The sequence below is a fragment of the Panthera tigris genome, chromosome E2 (genome assembly GCF_018350195.1).
Source record: "Panthera tigris isolate Pti1 chromosome E2, P.tigris_Pti1_mat1.1, whole genome shotgun sequence".
Lineage (NCBI taxonomy): Eukaryota > Metazoa > Chordata > Mammalia > Carnivora > Felidae > Panthera > Panthera tigris.
Window position 1 is genome coordinate 33,409,527 of NC_056674.1, and position 17,022 is coordinate 33,426,548.

The following is a 17,022-nucleotide window of genomic DNA, read 5'->3' on the forward strand; positions in this document are numbered from 1 at the left end:
TGCCCATCCCCCACTCGCGTTCTATCTCTCTCTCTCAAAAATAAACATTTAAAAAAATTAAAAATAAATAAAATAAAAATATGTACTATAATATAATCCAATAGGCCTAACTTAAATGTCTTTATTTTTAAGTATACCTTTTCCAAAGTTTGGCCTAATATTAAAAGTAAAGGGTGTCTCAGTTCATTAAGTGTCTGACTCTTGATTTTGGCTCAGGTCATGATTTCATGGTTTTAAGATCAAGCCCTGCATCGGGCTCTATGCTCGTGGAGCCTGCTTAAGATTCTCATTCTATCTCTCTCTCTCCACACACACACACACACACACACACACACACACACACACTCCCTCTCTTAAAAAAAAAAAAAAATGCAAGAAAACCAGAGTATCATGCAAATGGTGATTTATAATAAAATATATTTAAAGCAAATTAGTAACATAAATCAGTGCAAAAAAACTTTAAACAGATATTTTCAAGAGAAATATACACATGCAGAAACTATTCAACTAGAATTGCAAATGTTTTTACTAAATACTTAAATGCTCTTTTCCTAATTTTACGTATACTACATTATATTCTGAAATCAATGCTATTAAGCAAAAAAAAAAATTTATTTGTTCATTTATTAACTTATATTTTAAAGTAAACTCTACCCCCAACGTGGGGCTCAAACTCACAACCCTAATCAAGAGTCACACACTCTACCAACTGACCCAGCCAGGTACTCTAATAAACTTTAACCCTATTCTAACAAATTCCCAAACAGTAGTTCAAACTTAGTGTTTTGATATTAGTTAATTAGCTTTAACAATCTATTGTTTCATTCTTTTTCATTAATAGTACCAATTATGGTAAAGATAAAAGTATTTTGCCCTTGGCCTGAGGAAAAAAGCAGATATAGCAAATGAACATAAGGACATCCAAAAAATTTTTCTCATTTTTTTTTTTTTTTTAAAGCTTATTTATTTTGAGAGAGAGAGAGTATGCGTGCACACACCAGCAGGGTAGGGACAGAGAGACAGGGAGGGAGAATCCCAAGCAGGCTCTGCATTGTTAGCATAGAGCCCGGTGAGGGACTCAGACTCACAAACTGTGAGATCATGACCCTAGCCAAAACCAAGAGTCAGACGCTTAACCAACTAAACCACTCAGGAGCCCCCCAAATTTTTATTTCTAATGAAAAAAGCTGGTATATTCAGAAAGTAAATTTAAAATATACATGAGTATCTCAGATTATTCTTCCAAAATAAAAAAAGAACTTATTTATGTTATTCTGTAAAATATTATGTAAATAAATAATTTATGTCCTATATAAAAAAAACCCAATTATAGAGTATTTCCTTTTTAATCACCACCAATCAGTGTTCATTACATCTGAGGGGGAATAATGCCCTTCCTACTAGGGAAGGATGGCACCTTGGATGTCACCACTGCCCGCTCTGGAACCTTAAACAGTTCACTGCACCCTCTATGCCTGTTTCCCCATTCATAAACAGGAATAATAAAATGAGTCAATACACATAAGGTATTAGAGCAATCCCCAGCATACAATAGGCACTATAAAAATGTTGGCAAAAATAATTACTTTATTACGTTGTAGCAAGGATTACATAAAGTAACACTTTTCCCTTCAATATCAGTATCCAACACAAAAGCAAGGAATTCAAAATATGCTTGTTAACAACAAAAGACCAAATATCCATCAGTCACTGCATGAGTGAAAATAACCTGACAAGGATCCTCTCGCTTCCTTGAAAGTAGACTGGAATATGATCAGAGCAAAAACCTGCATCCACATCTTACCTCTGCTGCCATGAAAGCCAGTGTGTGCATCCCGTGGGTGTAGCCTGTGACACAGCAGACAACTGCTAATCCACAGCAAGAAAGCAGCATCGCGATCAACAGAGACAGCACTCGCCCATGGCTGCTCATGGGTGTGGTGGGGGAAAAGGAGAGCTGAAATGTACAAAACAGGAGAAGGAAGCTCATTCTTCTTCACTTCAGTGTTAAGCTTCACTGAGAAACTCAAGGTTAATCTTGGTGTCTTTGCTCAGGAATCTGTGCTTAGCTGTGTGGCCATAAGCATCCCACTAACAGACAGTCAAAATTCTCCAACCAACCTAAATATGAGTATGAGCTGATATTTAAGAGATCTGTATCACTTAATTTACAGAAAGTAACAATATACATTATATTTTTATCTCAAATTCTCCAGGATCCTCCTACCAGTGGGATTATAAGCCTCCCCAAGCAATTTTCCAAGGGTATATCATTCTCTTTTTCAACATTCAACGGCACTCCAGATTGCATCATGTTCTGTTGTGTTTCTTTCTGGATCTTGCTGTAGAGCCAGCCCTCCTCCTGAAAATTCACTTGGAGAACGTTCCTACAGTGTTTAGGGCTGGGACAGCAGAAATGTAATCCAGGTGCAGAGCGCCTAGATCACAATGCTATGTTAATAGTATACAAGGAGAGGCCACAGCCAGGAACAAAAGGCTGGGGCTGGGACTCTGAGCAGGAGGGTGGAGATAACAAACCAGTTAGGGAGGTTGGGCACTCCTGTTCTTGACGCCTTAACGGCTGTCAGACTGAGATGAACTCACACAGAGGTGCAAGGACCACCTGGTCCTCAGGGACCAGGGGCAAATAAGGCCCCGGAGTGGGTTTAGCCAAGGGGCAAAACTGTAGGTGAGAATTTCCCCAGGATCCATGACATTAGTTTGGGTGCCCTCAGGAGTGTGGGTTCGCCTGCACAGCTCTGAAGTGGAGAGGCAGATCTTGCACCCAAAGAAGGATTCGCTTCTCCCGGGACCCAGGAAGCCAAGAGAGCTAATTGAGTCCTGGCCCAGGGGTAGAAACAGCATAAACCAGTCAGTAGGAAAGCTCCAAGAATTAGAGGAAAAAAATGGAAGGAGACTAGAACAGAAAATATCTGGAAGACAGCTGCTTGTTTTCAGTTTATATATTAAGCTTTCCTTGAGCTGTGATCAAAACAGTTTGTGTAGGTGAACTGACCCCACATGGGCTGTAACATAATATGCTATTGGGTAGGGGAGGAGACATGTTCCTACATTCCTTGGCTGCTGCAGGAAGTCCCTCAAGAAACAGGCAGTGGCTACCTGATCAAGGAACCTTGCCTGGAGACCTCCATGGGACATGCCCTTTATGGCTCATTCATCTTACACAATCCAAACCTGGCAAACCTGTGACTAAACAAGGAAAGAGCATGGCTAAAAACTCACATATTCAAACCGGTCCTTGCAGAGCTGAACCATCAGATGCAGAAATACAAGTCCAGCAAACCAGAGGCACCACATGACCACCTCTTCCACTGTTTGGACATTCAGCACACCAAAAATGAAAATGAACTTGTAGAAAATAAAATTCCAAAACTTGTCCTTGAGGTGCTGAAAAGAAAAATATTTATAAAGGTGAGTACTATTACATCTAACTGATTTACGAGGAGTTAACATAACAAAAACTGGCCTCCCTGGAGAAAATATTCTACATTCAGCTTTCTAATGTTTTCCACAAGAAATTATAAGGTAAAGAAAAAAATAAATCCTCTGAAGAATAACGCTAAGACTTCTAGAAAATAATTTATAGACTCTGGATTGTAACCCTGTCAGTTATAAAATTTTAGCCAGTAAAAGGGAGTGATATTAGTCTAGTACCTTGTATATTAAGAATGATATACTTCCAACACAAAATTTAAAAAAATGGTGAAGGCTACAAGTATCATTTTTAATACTTCTGTTCTCTTGGACTCTTAAACAGTAGAAAAGATTAGGTTTTTTTTTTTTTTTTTAACACCTTTTTGATTAAAAAACAGCATATGCTCATTGGCCAGTCTATAATCAATAGGAAAAGCAAAACAAAAATGATGCCTTAGCATTTTTATGCTTTTTTCTTGTCTTCTTCCTAATGTGCAAAAACAATTTTTGTACATTGCTTTATTTCACTTATTGTGAGAACCTTACCAACGTCAGAGAATAATCTGTGAATACACCATTTTAGTGGTTACAGATAGACAATAAAAACAACTTTGTTCCATACTGTTGGATATTGTGCAATATCCAAAAATATTGCAATGAATATCTCTGCAAGAGTTTCTATTTCTTCAGCATTATGAAATCAAGGGTAACAAATGTTTTTATGGTTTCTAGTAAGTACCATCCACCTGGTTTACAAAGAAGTTAATAAATGTACTGCTCCTGGGAGCACTGGGAGAGTACATCACCTACAGGGAGGATATCTAGTTTTTAAAATCTTCACTACCCTGGGACACCTGAGTGGTTCAGTCAATTAAGTGTCCGTCTTCAGCTCAGGTCATGGGCTCACCGTTCATGAGTTTGAGCCCCACGTTGGGTTCTGTGCTGACAGCTCAGAGCCTGAAGCCTGCTTCAAATTCTTTGTCTCCCTCTCTCTCTGCCCCTCCCCAACTAACGCTTGCTCTCTCTCTCCCTCTCTAAAAAATAACATTAAAAAAAATAAATTAAAAAAAAATCTTCACTACCCTGAAGAAAAAGGGCAACGAAGGGAGTTTAGCCACCAGATATTAAAATATACTATCAAGCCATCTGTGGGAGGGGTAGGAACTGAGGAAAGAAGAATGAAATAGGGCTTCTAAGTACATTTGTATAAATTGTTCTGAACCATTTGTTTCGCAGATTCAAGCAACTGAAACAGAAAACAAGCAAAACTGAATAGAAACAGAAATAATGGAGTCTGAATGTGTAACAAGTGAATGACTACAGAGAGAGAAGAATACTTTTGAGAACTTTTACACACTGTACTCTATACATTTGCACAGAGAACAATTGGAACTAGGAATCTTTGGTGAAGGCTTGTTTTCAGATCTGGCACAGGTAAAGTACAAGGTGAACCCAGGACATCTTATGCTGAGTTTTGAATCTTCACCCCACCATCTATCTGCTGTGCAATTTTGGACAAGTCACGTAACATTCCAGTGCTTTGGTCTCCCCATCCGTAAGATGGGCCTTATTACTCCGGGATCACAGAATTGTGGGAGGAACTAAACATGTGTACTGTGCTTGGACATGTGCCACGGTAGGCTTTTAAAAAAATTCCTTGTTCTAAACCTCCATCCATTTTTACCCCATCTTCAATATTCAGTGTCTTTGCCTCTAACATGACTATTTATTGAGCAGCCTTGAACCACCTACAGAGCAAACCTGTGTCAGTTCTGCAGAGTTCTAACTCAAACTGGTGCCTGATAAACGCCCCTGGATGACATTTGTCAAAAAATAAGTCGTCACAGTGGTGAGAACACCATAATGGCATAATGTGTATAGAGATTTTGAATCACTGTGTTGTACACCTGAAACTAATGTAACATCGTGTGTTACCTATATTCGAAGTTTTAAATAAGTAAATAAATGAAATGAAAGATGTGATGTCTACCGAAAAACTGAAAGTACAGTAACAAATGTGTTCACTACCTCTAGGAATTGTAAAAGTCTCTGTAATGCTCCAAGGTTATGCTTTCTGTAAATTTTGAACTGATATTTAACATTTTAGAAAAACGAAAACTATAGATCAGGTCCACTGGTGCCAGGTGAGTCCACCAGCATTCAGACAGCTTGCCTGGGCCTGACCAATTTCTGGCCTGCAAGTCAAAAGTTTTTCTTGAAAAAGAAAGAAGCATCAGGGTGCCTGGGTGACTCAGTCAGTTAAGTATCCAACTTTGGCTCAGGTCCCATGGTTCATGAATTCGAGTCCCACATCAGGCTCTCTGCTGTGAGCACAGAGCCTGCTTCAGATCCTCTGCCCACCTCTCTCTCTCTCTGCCCCTCCCTTGTTAGTGCTCACTCTCTCTCTCTAAACATTTAAGAAAGAAAGAAAGAAAGAAAGAAAGAAAGAAAGAAAGAAAGAAAGAAAGAAAGAAAGAAAAAGAAAGAAAAGAAAAAAGAAAGAAAGAAAGAAAGAAAGAAAGAAAGAAAGAAAGAAAGAAAGAAAGAAAAAGAAAAGAAAGAAAAGAAAGAGAGGGAGGGAGGGAGGGAAGGAGGGAGGGAAAAAAGAAAGAGGCATCAAAAGGAGCTTTTTGTATCCCACCAAAGAAATGACAATCTATTGATGCCATTTGGGAGACCTCTGGAGTTGATATTTTGGAGAAAGTGCTCAATACTCACTAATGAAAACTCTCTGGGAGAACAAACAGTCCTGCTCGTAACAGCATCCAAGGGCTCAACCACACAGTTACCTCATTTCAGCTCTGAACTAGGACCTCAGCCGACTTGATAATAGAGGACTTGGGTTGAAAGGGTAAAGAGTGAGACCAATATAGGTTCATGCAGCAGCTTCCTGTGTCTTATCACCGGAGAAAGATAAAGTAAAACATAGTTCTGTTTGTATGGTGTTGTGTTAAGTCCAGTTCTAAATTCTTATTTTAAAACACACCATTCTACATTCTACACTAAAATCCTTGGGGGACTGCCAATCTGTCCAGTACGCTTGTGGCACATTCTTTATCCGAAGCACGTCCTGTTCCTATACGTGCATATTCTGGGAGTAATGCTCCAATGCCAGACCACCCCACCTGAAACAAGAACAAGCCACCTAATTGTCTCCTCCTGGAACGATGAATCTTAATTTACTTTTCCAAAGGGAATAACTTAAATCTCTCAGTAAATCCCTTTGGAAAGGAACTTCTATCCTAAAGAGTGGTATTCACTACTATTCAAACTAAAATAAATCTATGCTTCCTTTCACACTACATTCATGAAAGTTATGGGGGGGAAAGCTGTAAAGAACAATACCAGGACAATTTGGCTACAAATTGAATATGGGCTGCGGATTACAGAAAGTATTTTATCGGTGCTAAGTTTCCTGATTTTGGTCACTGTGCTATGGTCACATAAGAAAATGTCCTTGCTCTTGTGAAGTACATAGTGAAGCATCTGGGGATACAGGGGGATGATGTCCACAACTTACGTTCAAATGGATCAGAAAAAAAACATTTAATATAAATAAAAGGTGAATGTTAAAGCAAATGGGACAGAACATTGGCAACTGTGAATCTGGATACAGGTGTATAGAAGTGCTTCAGAGTATTCAAGCAACCTTTCTGTAAGTTTAAAATTATACCAAACACTGGGGCACCTGGGTGGCTCAGACGGTTGAGCATCCAACTTTGGCTCAGGTCATGATCTCACAGTTTATGAGTTTGAGCCCCGCATCAGGCTCTGTGCTGACAGTTCAGAACCTGGAGCCTGCTTCGGATTCTGTGTCTCCCTCTCTCTCTGCCCCTCCCCTGCTTGCACTCTGTCTCGCTCTCAAAAATAAATAAACATTTTTAAAAAATTAAAATTATACCAAACACAAAGTTAACAAAAAAAAAAAAAAAATCTGGTCACTAGAATCCATCCTTGCCATTTGGACTTACCTGTCTCTCACTCACTCGAAGAGGGCCAAACACAATACACTGGATTAGTTTAGCCACCAACATCAAAACACAGCAAGCAGTATTTACTAGAACCTGTACACAAACCAAAGAAAGAAAGTTTATTTCCTCCTGCTAAAAAATAAAAACAGCTCTAAAGATTTTGTATTCGGAATTCAGCAATCATTTCCAATGACTGAGCCTCTCCAGTTCCTTACCAACTCAAGTAATATTTGAAGGGGCACACTTGTATGGGTGGTGGGAATAGAGATAAGGAATGGGGAGGAGAGGCACCAGCTTAGCAGCCAATTCACAGAGCCCTGTCCCAATATACCATCCAGCAGGCCACCTTCCCCTTCAGTCTTTACTGAACTGTGTGTGGTAAACTTTGTACTGAATGTATAAAACTATATGCACCTTGTAAGCCATACATATCGCCTAGGTACCTCACTTCCCACATTAAGATTTTGAAGAAAACTTTGCTAGAAATGGAAGTTATCATAAACTAAAATCCAGCGCCTACATAGCTTGCTCTGCCCTGCAGAAAGGAATAGCAAGTGAGGAGGAGAGGGTTGATAGTCACATAAGAACCACAAGACTATAAAAAATAGAGAACTCATATATATATGTACATATGTACGTATATATGTATTTTAATGTACTACAATGGGATAATCTGCCAACCAAAAGATAAATGTTCCCCATGCTTGGTGTTGGCCTTCAAGTAAAGGTTCTGGGGGCATCAGAGGGAAATGGAATCGAGAAACCAGGAAGAAGGAAGAAGGAAACTAGCAAGGGGGTCTGAGAACTGGAAGGCAACCAAGAGACACCAATGCAAAACCAAGGCCTTCTTCAACAGGAGGTGAGAAATCTTCTCTTTTCTTAGGTAATTAAGAGAATGGATATCCCTACACCTAAACAAGAAATCTAATGCTCACAAAATGAAAGAGTTGGCTGCCCTTGACCAAGAGGCTAGGGGGGCACATCTCACCACTGATGCTCAAATGATTTTTAAAACTCTGCATGACCCCAAAAGCCAAAGGGACCTTGATAAAGACAGTAAACATGACTTTTATTGAGAAATGAAATTAATGGAATAGATGGAAATGAATGGAAATTAACCCCAACTCCATGTAAAGACTGCTTCAAGCTTTGATTCATTAAGCTTATAGGAAGGTGGCCATATTCTTCCTGGGTCATTCTTCCCTCTTCTTTTAAAAGAAGCAAATGATACTATGGAACTTAAAAAAAAAAAAAAAAAAAAAAAGATGACAGAAGAAGTAATATAAAAAAACAAGCTCCTTAAGATCTCTTCAGGTTCCCCTTAGTATTTCACACCATCTACCCCTCTGGGAGAACATATGTAATGGCAGTCCTGATTCATTACAAAAAGGTTAAATTATGTTTAGTCCTATTCTGCCTGTCTAATGGGGCAAGGAAATGTGTGATATATTTTTAAAGAACTGAAAAAAAAAATAGTTTGGCTGAAAAAAGAAACTATTCTGGTAATTAAATCCTTCAAATAACCAGGAAAAATAATTAGTTATCCAAAACATCCTATATCCCTAACTTGTGACTCCAGTGGAACAGCCCTATTCCAAACGGTCCAACAAATAGCTTAGGATACTAATTTGCAAGGAGATGAAATAGATATCAAAAAGATCACTATCACTGTACTCTAAACCAGTCAATGGGAAGCTTGGTCATGTTAATTTTTAAAAACTTCATAAGACAAAGCAACCATAACCCTTCAAGCCACATCTCCTAGCTGAGCAGAATTTTTTTTTGTTTTTAAAGTAAACTCTGTCCCCATTGCGGGGCTAGAACTCATGACCCTGGGATCAAGAGTCACATGCTCATTGACTGAGCCAGCCAGGCGCCCCTGAAAAGAATTTTTTAAATCAGCCAAACATCCATCCCCCAACCTAATTATAACACAATTTTTAAAAAGAATTCTTGCTGGTTTTGCAGGTGGGCATAGCAAATAAAGAAATGACTCCACACATTTAGCACCTACTTGTTCAAGGCACATGGGACGTTAAGAGAAATGAGAGAGCTCTGCACCCTGCATTAAAAGAGCTTTTAGAATCTGCAGGACACAGAACTTGGTAAGCATCTAACACACCAAGCAGGCTGCAGGGAGAGCCATCGGTGCAGGAAAAGAAAGTAAATTGAGGGCCACGTAATCATTGCTCTATCCAAAAGCACACTCTAGCACATCTTGGGTTGCAAAACAAAAAATAAAGTATTATTTACTATTTCTGTTACATTTCTTCAGGTTCAAAAATACAGTTCAAAAAATTAGCATCATTTTTTTTTAAAAGTGAGTCTGTCATAATCCCATCACTCATAGATAATCATGCCTTACTTAAATTTCAATGGAAGATTTAAAAATTAGCCAGGGTAAAAAGGAAAAAAGGCTTGAGAAAATACACTGATATTAGAAAGGGAATTTATGTAAAAAGAAAGAGCTAATCTTTTGTGACCTTTATATGAAAGCCAGGCTACACAGAATTGGAAGCAACTAAAAATTATTTTAAGATGATGAACGAAGTATTTTTAAAAACACCTTAACAATTATTAGTAACTATTTATTCTTTGTCTATTTATAGAAAAATTACTTAATATATAATAAATTCTCAACTTTAAAACTGATTAAGCCTTGGGGCGCCTAGGTGGCTCAGGTCATGACCTCACGGTTCGTGGGTTCGAGCCCTGTGTCGGGCTCTGTGCTGACAGCTCAGAGCCTGGAGCCTGCTTTGGATTCTGTGTCTCCCTCTCTGCCCCTCCCCTGCTTGCACTCTCTCTACCTCTCTCAAAAGTAAATAATAAACATTAAAAAAAATAACAATAAAAAAATAAAATTGACAAAGCCTTGAAAATGTGCAAATACAGAAAGCAACCTAATTGTAGCATTCTCCACTTAAAAGCAAATCCCACCAACTATACTTCAATTAAAAAAAAATCACCTGCACACAAAATTTTTTTTTTTACCATGCTTCTATGTGTGAGCATTTGCTAAACTGCACACTGTATAAAATCATTTGTTCCTGGGCCTCTGAATAGGAGACAAAGATAAAGAAATGGCAATTTCTTTCTATTGGGGATAAGTGGTATTTTCTAACTAAAATAAAGTATGGCATTCTAAAAAATTAAATCAATACATTAAAGCAAATCCCAAATCAGATCCCATTAGGTCACCAGCAATATTCTTACAGAAACACTTTAGCCCAGATGCAAATCCACAGAACCAGGACAAACCTTCTCACCTCCAATAATCAAAACGAGGCTCACCTCTAGCAAGCCCAGTCTGAACCCCTTTATCCACACAGACCACAGTAAAAGTACTAACTTCATTTTATTTGTTCTGTGCAGCTAGTTTTTCCTTGCAGGCAGAATCCAAACTTGACTGTAAGGATAAAGGGTTCACTGGAGCACTGTTGACTGACAGCAGAAAAATGGAACACAATTAAATGTCCATCAGAGAGACAAGTTCAATAAACTGAAAGAGGCATTTGGTGGAATACAATGAAGCCAGGAAAACTGGCTCAGCAGCTTTTTATTTACGGGTACCCTATGGAACCTTCAAGATCACTTGCTTACTGAGAAAAAAGCAAGGTGTAGAAAAACTATTATATGCTTGCCTGTATGCAAAAGAGAAAGCATGTGCATACAGACACGCATACGCACTTGTATAACTGCAGATGTGCACTGTGCCAAGGACTTAATCACCTGGGTGTTTCTCGGTCCTCTACTTAACACTAGCACTAATTACAAGAAAGTGGTAATGGCCACTTCTGGGAAAGGGAAGCAGAAGATTTACTTTTCACTGTACATCACTTGTGTACCTTTTGACTTCTGTACCATGATCATGTATTATTTTTTTAATTGATTTTTCTAAAGTTTAGAGTCTATTAAACTTTCTGACCAGTTCTGAAATTCCACATTTATTTTCTCATCATACGATGGGAGACTGAGCAAATGGGGTGGCCTCAATTATCTTGTTACATGAGTATTTCTACTATATTAAAATGCTTCAGAAATGTTTCTCGTATCTACAGCAATGTAAAAACTTTAAATAATGTTCTTTGAGTCCTCACCAAACTTCTTTATTTTGTATCTAGTCTACACAAAATAAGTTTTGTGTGTTCCTGAACAGTCTACAACAGAAAATGTCAAGGCAGTAGTGACCCGAGGAACACCTATTTAATCAGGCTTAACGTAATTCCTCTTAAGGCCCCATAAGAAAATTCCCCTCCCACAGTGGTTCTGCTATGCTACTTGAGAACAACAGAAACGAACTTACAAGACAGTGTGCCCTGAGAGGAAAAGAGAAGAAAGCAATAGCAAACAGATTAGCCATGTTTATCACTGTGTAATTCTGGAGGTATTTTTGATCCTATAAAAATGCTGGCCACCAATGGGGTGTTATTTATAAGCTTGTGATAAAATGTAGTTAAACTACCAGGAACGGTCTCCAGGCCAGGATCAATATGGTGTTTCTTAGTCTCCTACTTAACACCAGTACTAACCACCACCCCCACACACCATTTGTCTGTCTCTTCTCTATAAGGACAAGTGGAATATGTTCTCTCTCTGAAGGCTCTCCATGACCAGTATAAAATTCGACAAAATGCAAAGATGCATACTCCCCCTTTATTACACGGATGATCATGCTCTTCTTTTCACAATGTCGGGGCAATAAGTGAGTTTATTTATACTCATCATGCACGTAGCAAGCAATCAAATCATCTCTTTCTCCTCCTCATCCTGAGGATCTTTTCTATATTTCTAAGTTGTTTATCTAGGCTTATATCCTCTTGTCTAGAAGTGTAGTCTTTCTCTCTAGCTGCCCCAACATTTCTAAAGCTAACATTTTTCTCCAAACTTCTTTGGAATATTCAACTCATAAAGACTCAAACCTAATAAATTACTTTCAGTTCTGGAGTTTCATAATTATATGAAGATGAACTCTTTAAAGCAGGAGTCAGCAACTTTTTCTCTAATGGGCTATCAGACAATAAATATTTTAGGCTTGGTAGGCCACATGCTCTCTGTCCCATACTCTTCCCCTCTAAAAACAAAAAAAAAAACAAAAAAAAAAAAACAAAAAAAAACTTAAAAAAATATAAAAACCATCAGGGGCACCTAGGTGGCTCTGTCGGTTAAGCAACCGGCTCTTGATTTCAGCTCAGCTCATGATCTCATGGTTCATGAGGTGGAGCCCTGCATTGGGCTCTGCAACTGCCTACACAAGGCCTGCCTGGGATTCTCTGTCTTCCTCTCTCTGTCCCTCCCACGTGCTCCCCCACTCTCTCTCCCTCTCTCTCAAAAACAAATAAAAACTAAAATAAATAAATAAATAAAACAAAAATATAAAAATCATCATTAGCTAATAGACTTGTAGAAAATGGGCCAGGCCAAATAGGCCACTGGAGTTTGCCCATCCCTGATCATAGCGGTCAGGTCACTTTTCTCCATTTTCGTTTTTTTGGTGATTTTTTTTTTCCCCTAGAGACTTCTATTTAAATTATTTGATTTGCATACAACTAACTCAGAACTTTAACACTTATTTTGTATTTCCATTTCTCCATTCTACCATGTCCTGCTCGTATAATTTTAGAAGCAGATCTGTAAAAAAAAAAAAAAAAACAAAAAAAAACAAAAAAAAACAAACAGGAAGGAGATACAATGAAAATAACAAGAATAAAGAAGGGGAAAAGCCAAAAACACCTGTACAATTCAAAACAATAACAGAATGGATCAATAAGGGAAGTGACATCTGAAAAGTGTAAAATAAGCCTAGAAATAAATAATGAAACCTAATCTCAAATGAAACTTTAGAACGAAAGTTCTAGAAAGACATGCGGAAACAAGTGATCCCATCATCCCTAGGATTTGCCAGGGTAAGAACCCTGGAGCCTCCCCTCGAAACAGTTATGCTCACCCCAGAGGGCCACCTGGAGATACCCCCCTTGGGGGAGGCCATCTCCTGGCCTCTTCCCATTCTACATGACTTGGTCCTCACCACTGCTGCCACAGGTCGCTCCTGAGAAAATCACCTCATCATGCCAGCCCCTCGTCCCCTCCACCCCCACTTAAACCCTATGGCCCACAAAATAATGTCCATACTCCTTAACAGAGCTGTCAAGGTTTACATAATCTGACCTTGACCCCACATCCTATTCTCCCTAATCCATTTCTCAACCATTAGTGTGCCTAAAATCACCTGGAACATTAATCAAAATGAAGACTCCAAGGTTCTGCCCTTCCCCCTGAATCAATCCCTAGAGAGAATCTGAGAAACTGTATCTCACTGTACCAGGTTGCCAGAAACTGTACCAGGTTGCCAGAGGCCCACAGGTCCACACTTTGAGAAATACATGTTTAAACTTTAGAGGGGTTGGTCACTTCGCCCACCTCCTGTGACTCCTGGGTGTCCCCTTTATTTTCCCAAACTCACTCTTAATCATAAGACCCAATGGAGTTTTAATATAAGAGCCCAGTTTATGGGCTGCTCTGCATAGGCCGCGCACTACCTTTCATACGCTGTCTGAGCTTCACGGGCTCTTTTCTCTACTTGGAACACATACCGCTACTTGCTCAGATCCTTCTCACCTCCCGAGGCTGGGTTCAAACACCATCTTCCACGCATCCTTCCCCTAGGCATCACTTTCTCCTTCCCCTAGGCATCACGTTCTCCTTCCCCCAGACTCTGCCATTTCTTCTTTATATATCTACTATCACTCATCAAATTTTGCTTTATTTGTATACGGATTGCTTTGAGGGAAGGGGGAAAGGGTTCACAGCTATGCCTTCCAGAGTGCCCAAAAATGGTACCACTGAAAGGTTTTGAGCTGAGTTTGTTAATCAAAAATGCCCTGAGATGCTATCAGACCTATACTGATTTAAATGGTGCTCACAAAGAGAAGTTTTAGAGATTCCAATAAGCCAAACAGCAGCTAACAGGATTTGCAAACTGGCAGAAAGATCAGTTTTTGTTTTGTCTTGCTTGGTTTTTAAAAAATTGAATCTGAATGTCTTTGGGCAGGACCAAGGCCCCACCGTATATTCACTCAACAATGCTGTCAGGCCAAGGAAGCAGGCCTTTGAAGACTCTGAGTCCCGCTCAGCTACTATGCAATGGGTGATGAGGAAAACTTATAGGGGGTCTGAGAAACCAAGGAAGACCAGCATCAAAGTGTGAAAACCATGAGGAAAGATGTTAGAAGAACAGTAGGAAGATCAACTGAAAAAGGGAAAAAAATCATCAGATTAGGAAGGAATGATAAATCTGCTTTAGGTAAGACCTCTAATGAAAAAGATGGGGGAAAATGGCTATGTTCGTACAAGAAATAATTTCTGTGGGAAAATCAACAGGCTTTATGCAATGTTTAATGAAGAGGTGTTAACCTTGGAATTTGAACACAGGTTTTGTAAAAACAAAATCTCCTGGAGGGCAAAAAATCGTTAAACAATGCTAGTAGCTGCTATATTCTACAGTGGTTCCTTCTTATTTATGTCTTTTATATCGAAGACCGCATTGTAATCTTGACATTTGCCAGAAGTACTCTTGACATCGATTTAAGTTGTTTACCTGCTAACTCAAACGAAAAAAATAGATCTGAGATAAGACAAGAGACGGGAGTTGGGTTCTTTCTCTTCTCCCTTCTTCTCTACTGTTTACACAGTACCCACCTCAGGTACACAGCAGTGAAAGAAGAAAACGTCACCCTTCACTGCCTTCTACTAATCTCTTCATCAGAAGGACCAAGAGACGTAATCCACAGCCCCCCGAGTTCATAAATCCCACTGCTTCCTGATGAAGCACAAAGGGATTAATTATAACAAATGAGTTGTAGATCATTCTCTATCCTTGGAATATTAATCTTAGTCATTTACAGCCTACTCTTAACCCCAAATGGGAACTGCAGAAGACAAGCCCCAAGACACCACAGCAAACCCAAGTGACAGACTTAAATCCTGGAGCAACTTTTCTGATCACTGTGTGTGTACATACATGGCATTCAAGGCCAAGGTGGAAGCGAAGTTCTTTAGTCAAAATACTGTTGATCTGCCCAGCCTGAAATTATCTGTCCTAACAAGCGAAACCAGCACTTACGGCTCGTAGGTGCTGCTTATCTTGCATTGACAGACAAACTGAAAACCCTGTTGTAACATGGATCACTAAATGGACAGATCCGGAGTGAAAACGATGAGCCTGCTCTTGACTCCGAATGTTTTACTGCCCTCACACATCAAAGGAAACCGTCACGACTCATCAGGTAAAAGCAACAGGAAAGGAAGCACGGTTTGTGTGTGTGTGTGTGTGTTTGACCCAAACAGGACAATCACATCCTAAATGGCCAAAACGAGAAAAGTTGTGGGAGCCGGCCTCCCTCCTGAAAGAAAGGTCCCAGCACACCCAAATGCGTACAGCTGTCCCAAAGCCAACATCTGATTCGCCTCGGCCCCCTCCTCTTTACTGGAAACCCGCTAACAACACTCCGTGCCGACCGAGTCAGAAAAGCCTTTCAACTTCCCTCCACAATTCACTGGCCCACTGGGGTAACCGGCTGCTGGAGGGCTTCGAGTTTCCGTCCCGGGGTCCCTCAGTCACTCCCCGCCGTCCCAGCACCTCGCGCCTTCCCCTCCTCCGGCTGGACCGCGCGCCCTCGCGCCCTCCGCACCTCCCCGAGCCCCGTCCTCTAGCCTCTCTCGGGTCGCCCCGGCTCTCGCGCGGGCTGATCTCTCCGCGTCCCCCACCCCCACCCCGGGCCACCTCAGCACCTCAGCCTCCCGGAGGGCAGCAAGCTGGCGGGAGGGCCCCGCCCCCCAGGCCGCGCACCCCGGGCCCCAGGGAGGCGACCCCGGCCCAGCCACGCCCCCCCCGGCACATAATGGGTGACATGGCGCCCCTCCCCCCGCCCGCTCCCCCCACCGCGGCGGCCCGGGCAGCTTCGCTCACCCACACGAACAGGCTGTCCGAGAGCAGGTACTGGGCCACGTCGCGGGCCCGGGGGCCGCCGGCGCTGGGCCGGGCGGGCGCGGCCGCCTCCGTCTGCACCGGGGCCGTTGGCGACTCGGGCTCCCCGGGCCCGGCCTCGGGCTGGCTGAGGGCGCGGTAGGCGCTGACGATGGTGCCGAGCAAGGCCAGGCCGCTGAGGCCCGTGTAGGTGCGGAGGCTGGGCCAAGGGAAGCGCTCCAGGAAGAGCAGCGGCATGGCGGCAGCGGCGGCCTCCAGGCCCCAGGCCTCCCCGCGCTGCGGCCGGGCTCCCGCGGCGGCCTCGCGAACGGTGCCCTCGGGCTCTGGCGTCGCCGCCGCCGCCGCCGCCGCCGCGCCGGGCCGGGCCGGGCCGCTCCTGGCCGCTCGCGCCGCTCTGCCCCGCGCCGCTCCCGCTGCTGCCCCTGCCGGCGCGGAAGAGCCTCGGCGGGCTCGGGGCGGGCCGCCGCCCCCAGCGGGGCGCGGGCGGGACGGGCGCGGGGGCGCGGCCTCCGTCCCCCGCCCCCAGCAGTCGCGCCGTCGCCGAGCGGGTGAAGGCCCGGGCCACAGGCTCTGGGGCCCAGCACCCAGCATTCCTATCCGCAGACACCCCAGCCGGGCCGGGCCCGCGGGCAT

The 17,022-nt window shown here is 41.9% G+C and overlaps 1 protein-coding gene across 4 annotated transcripts in view; it reads right to left on the reverse strand.

Annotated features, from left to right (window-relative positions):
• The window catches only part of AMFR (autocrine motility factor receptor), a 44,064-nt gene extending 27,327 nt beyond the window's left edge, over nucleotides 1-16,737 (reverse strand). For 3 of the 4 annotated variants that reach the window (XM_042968523.1, XM_042968524.1, XM_042968526.1), the window contains exons 1-4: nucleotides 16,372-16,737; nucleotides 7,407-7,499; nucleotides 3,244-3,408; nucleotides 1,805-1,957 (exon numbers count right to left, since the gene is read on the reverse strand). In XM_042968523.1, coding sequence (XP_042824457.1) covers nucleotides 1,805-1,957; nucleotides 3,244-3,408; nucleotides 7,407-7,499; nucleotides 16,372-16,626 — 666 coding nt within the window. In that variant the 5' untranslated portion in view covers nucleotides 16,627-16,737. Of the gene's footprint in view, nucleotides 1-1,804; nucleotides 1,958-3,243; nucleotides 3,409-7,406; nucleotides 7,500-16,193; nucleotides 16,259-16,371 lie in introns of those variants that run through there. The other variant, XM_042968525.1, reaches the window with a different exon arrangement.
• Nucleotides 16,738-17,022: the final 285 nt, after the last annotated feature.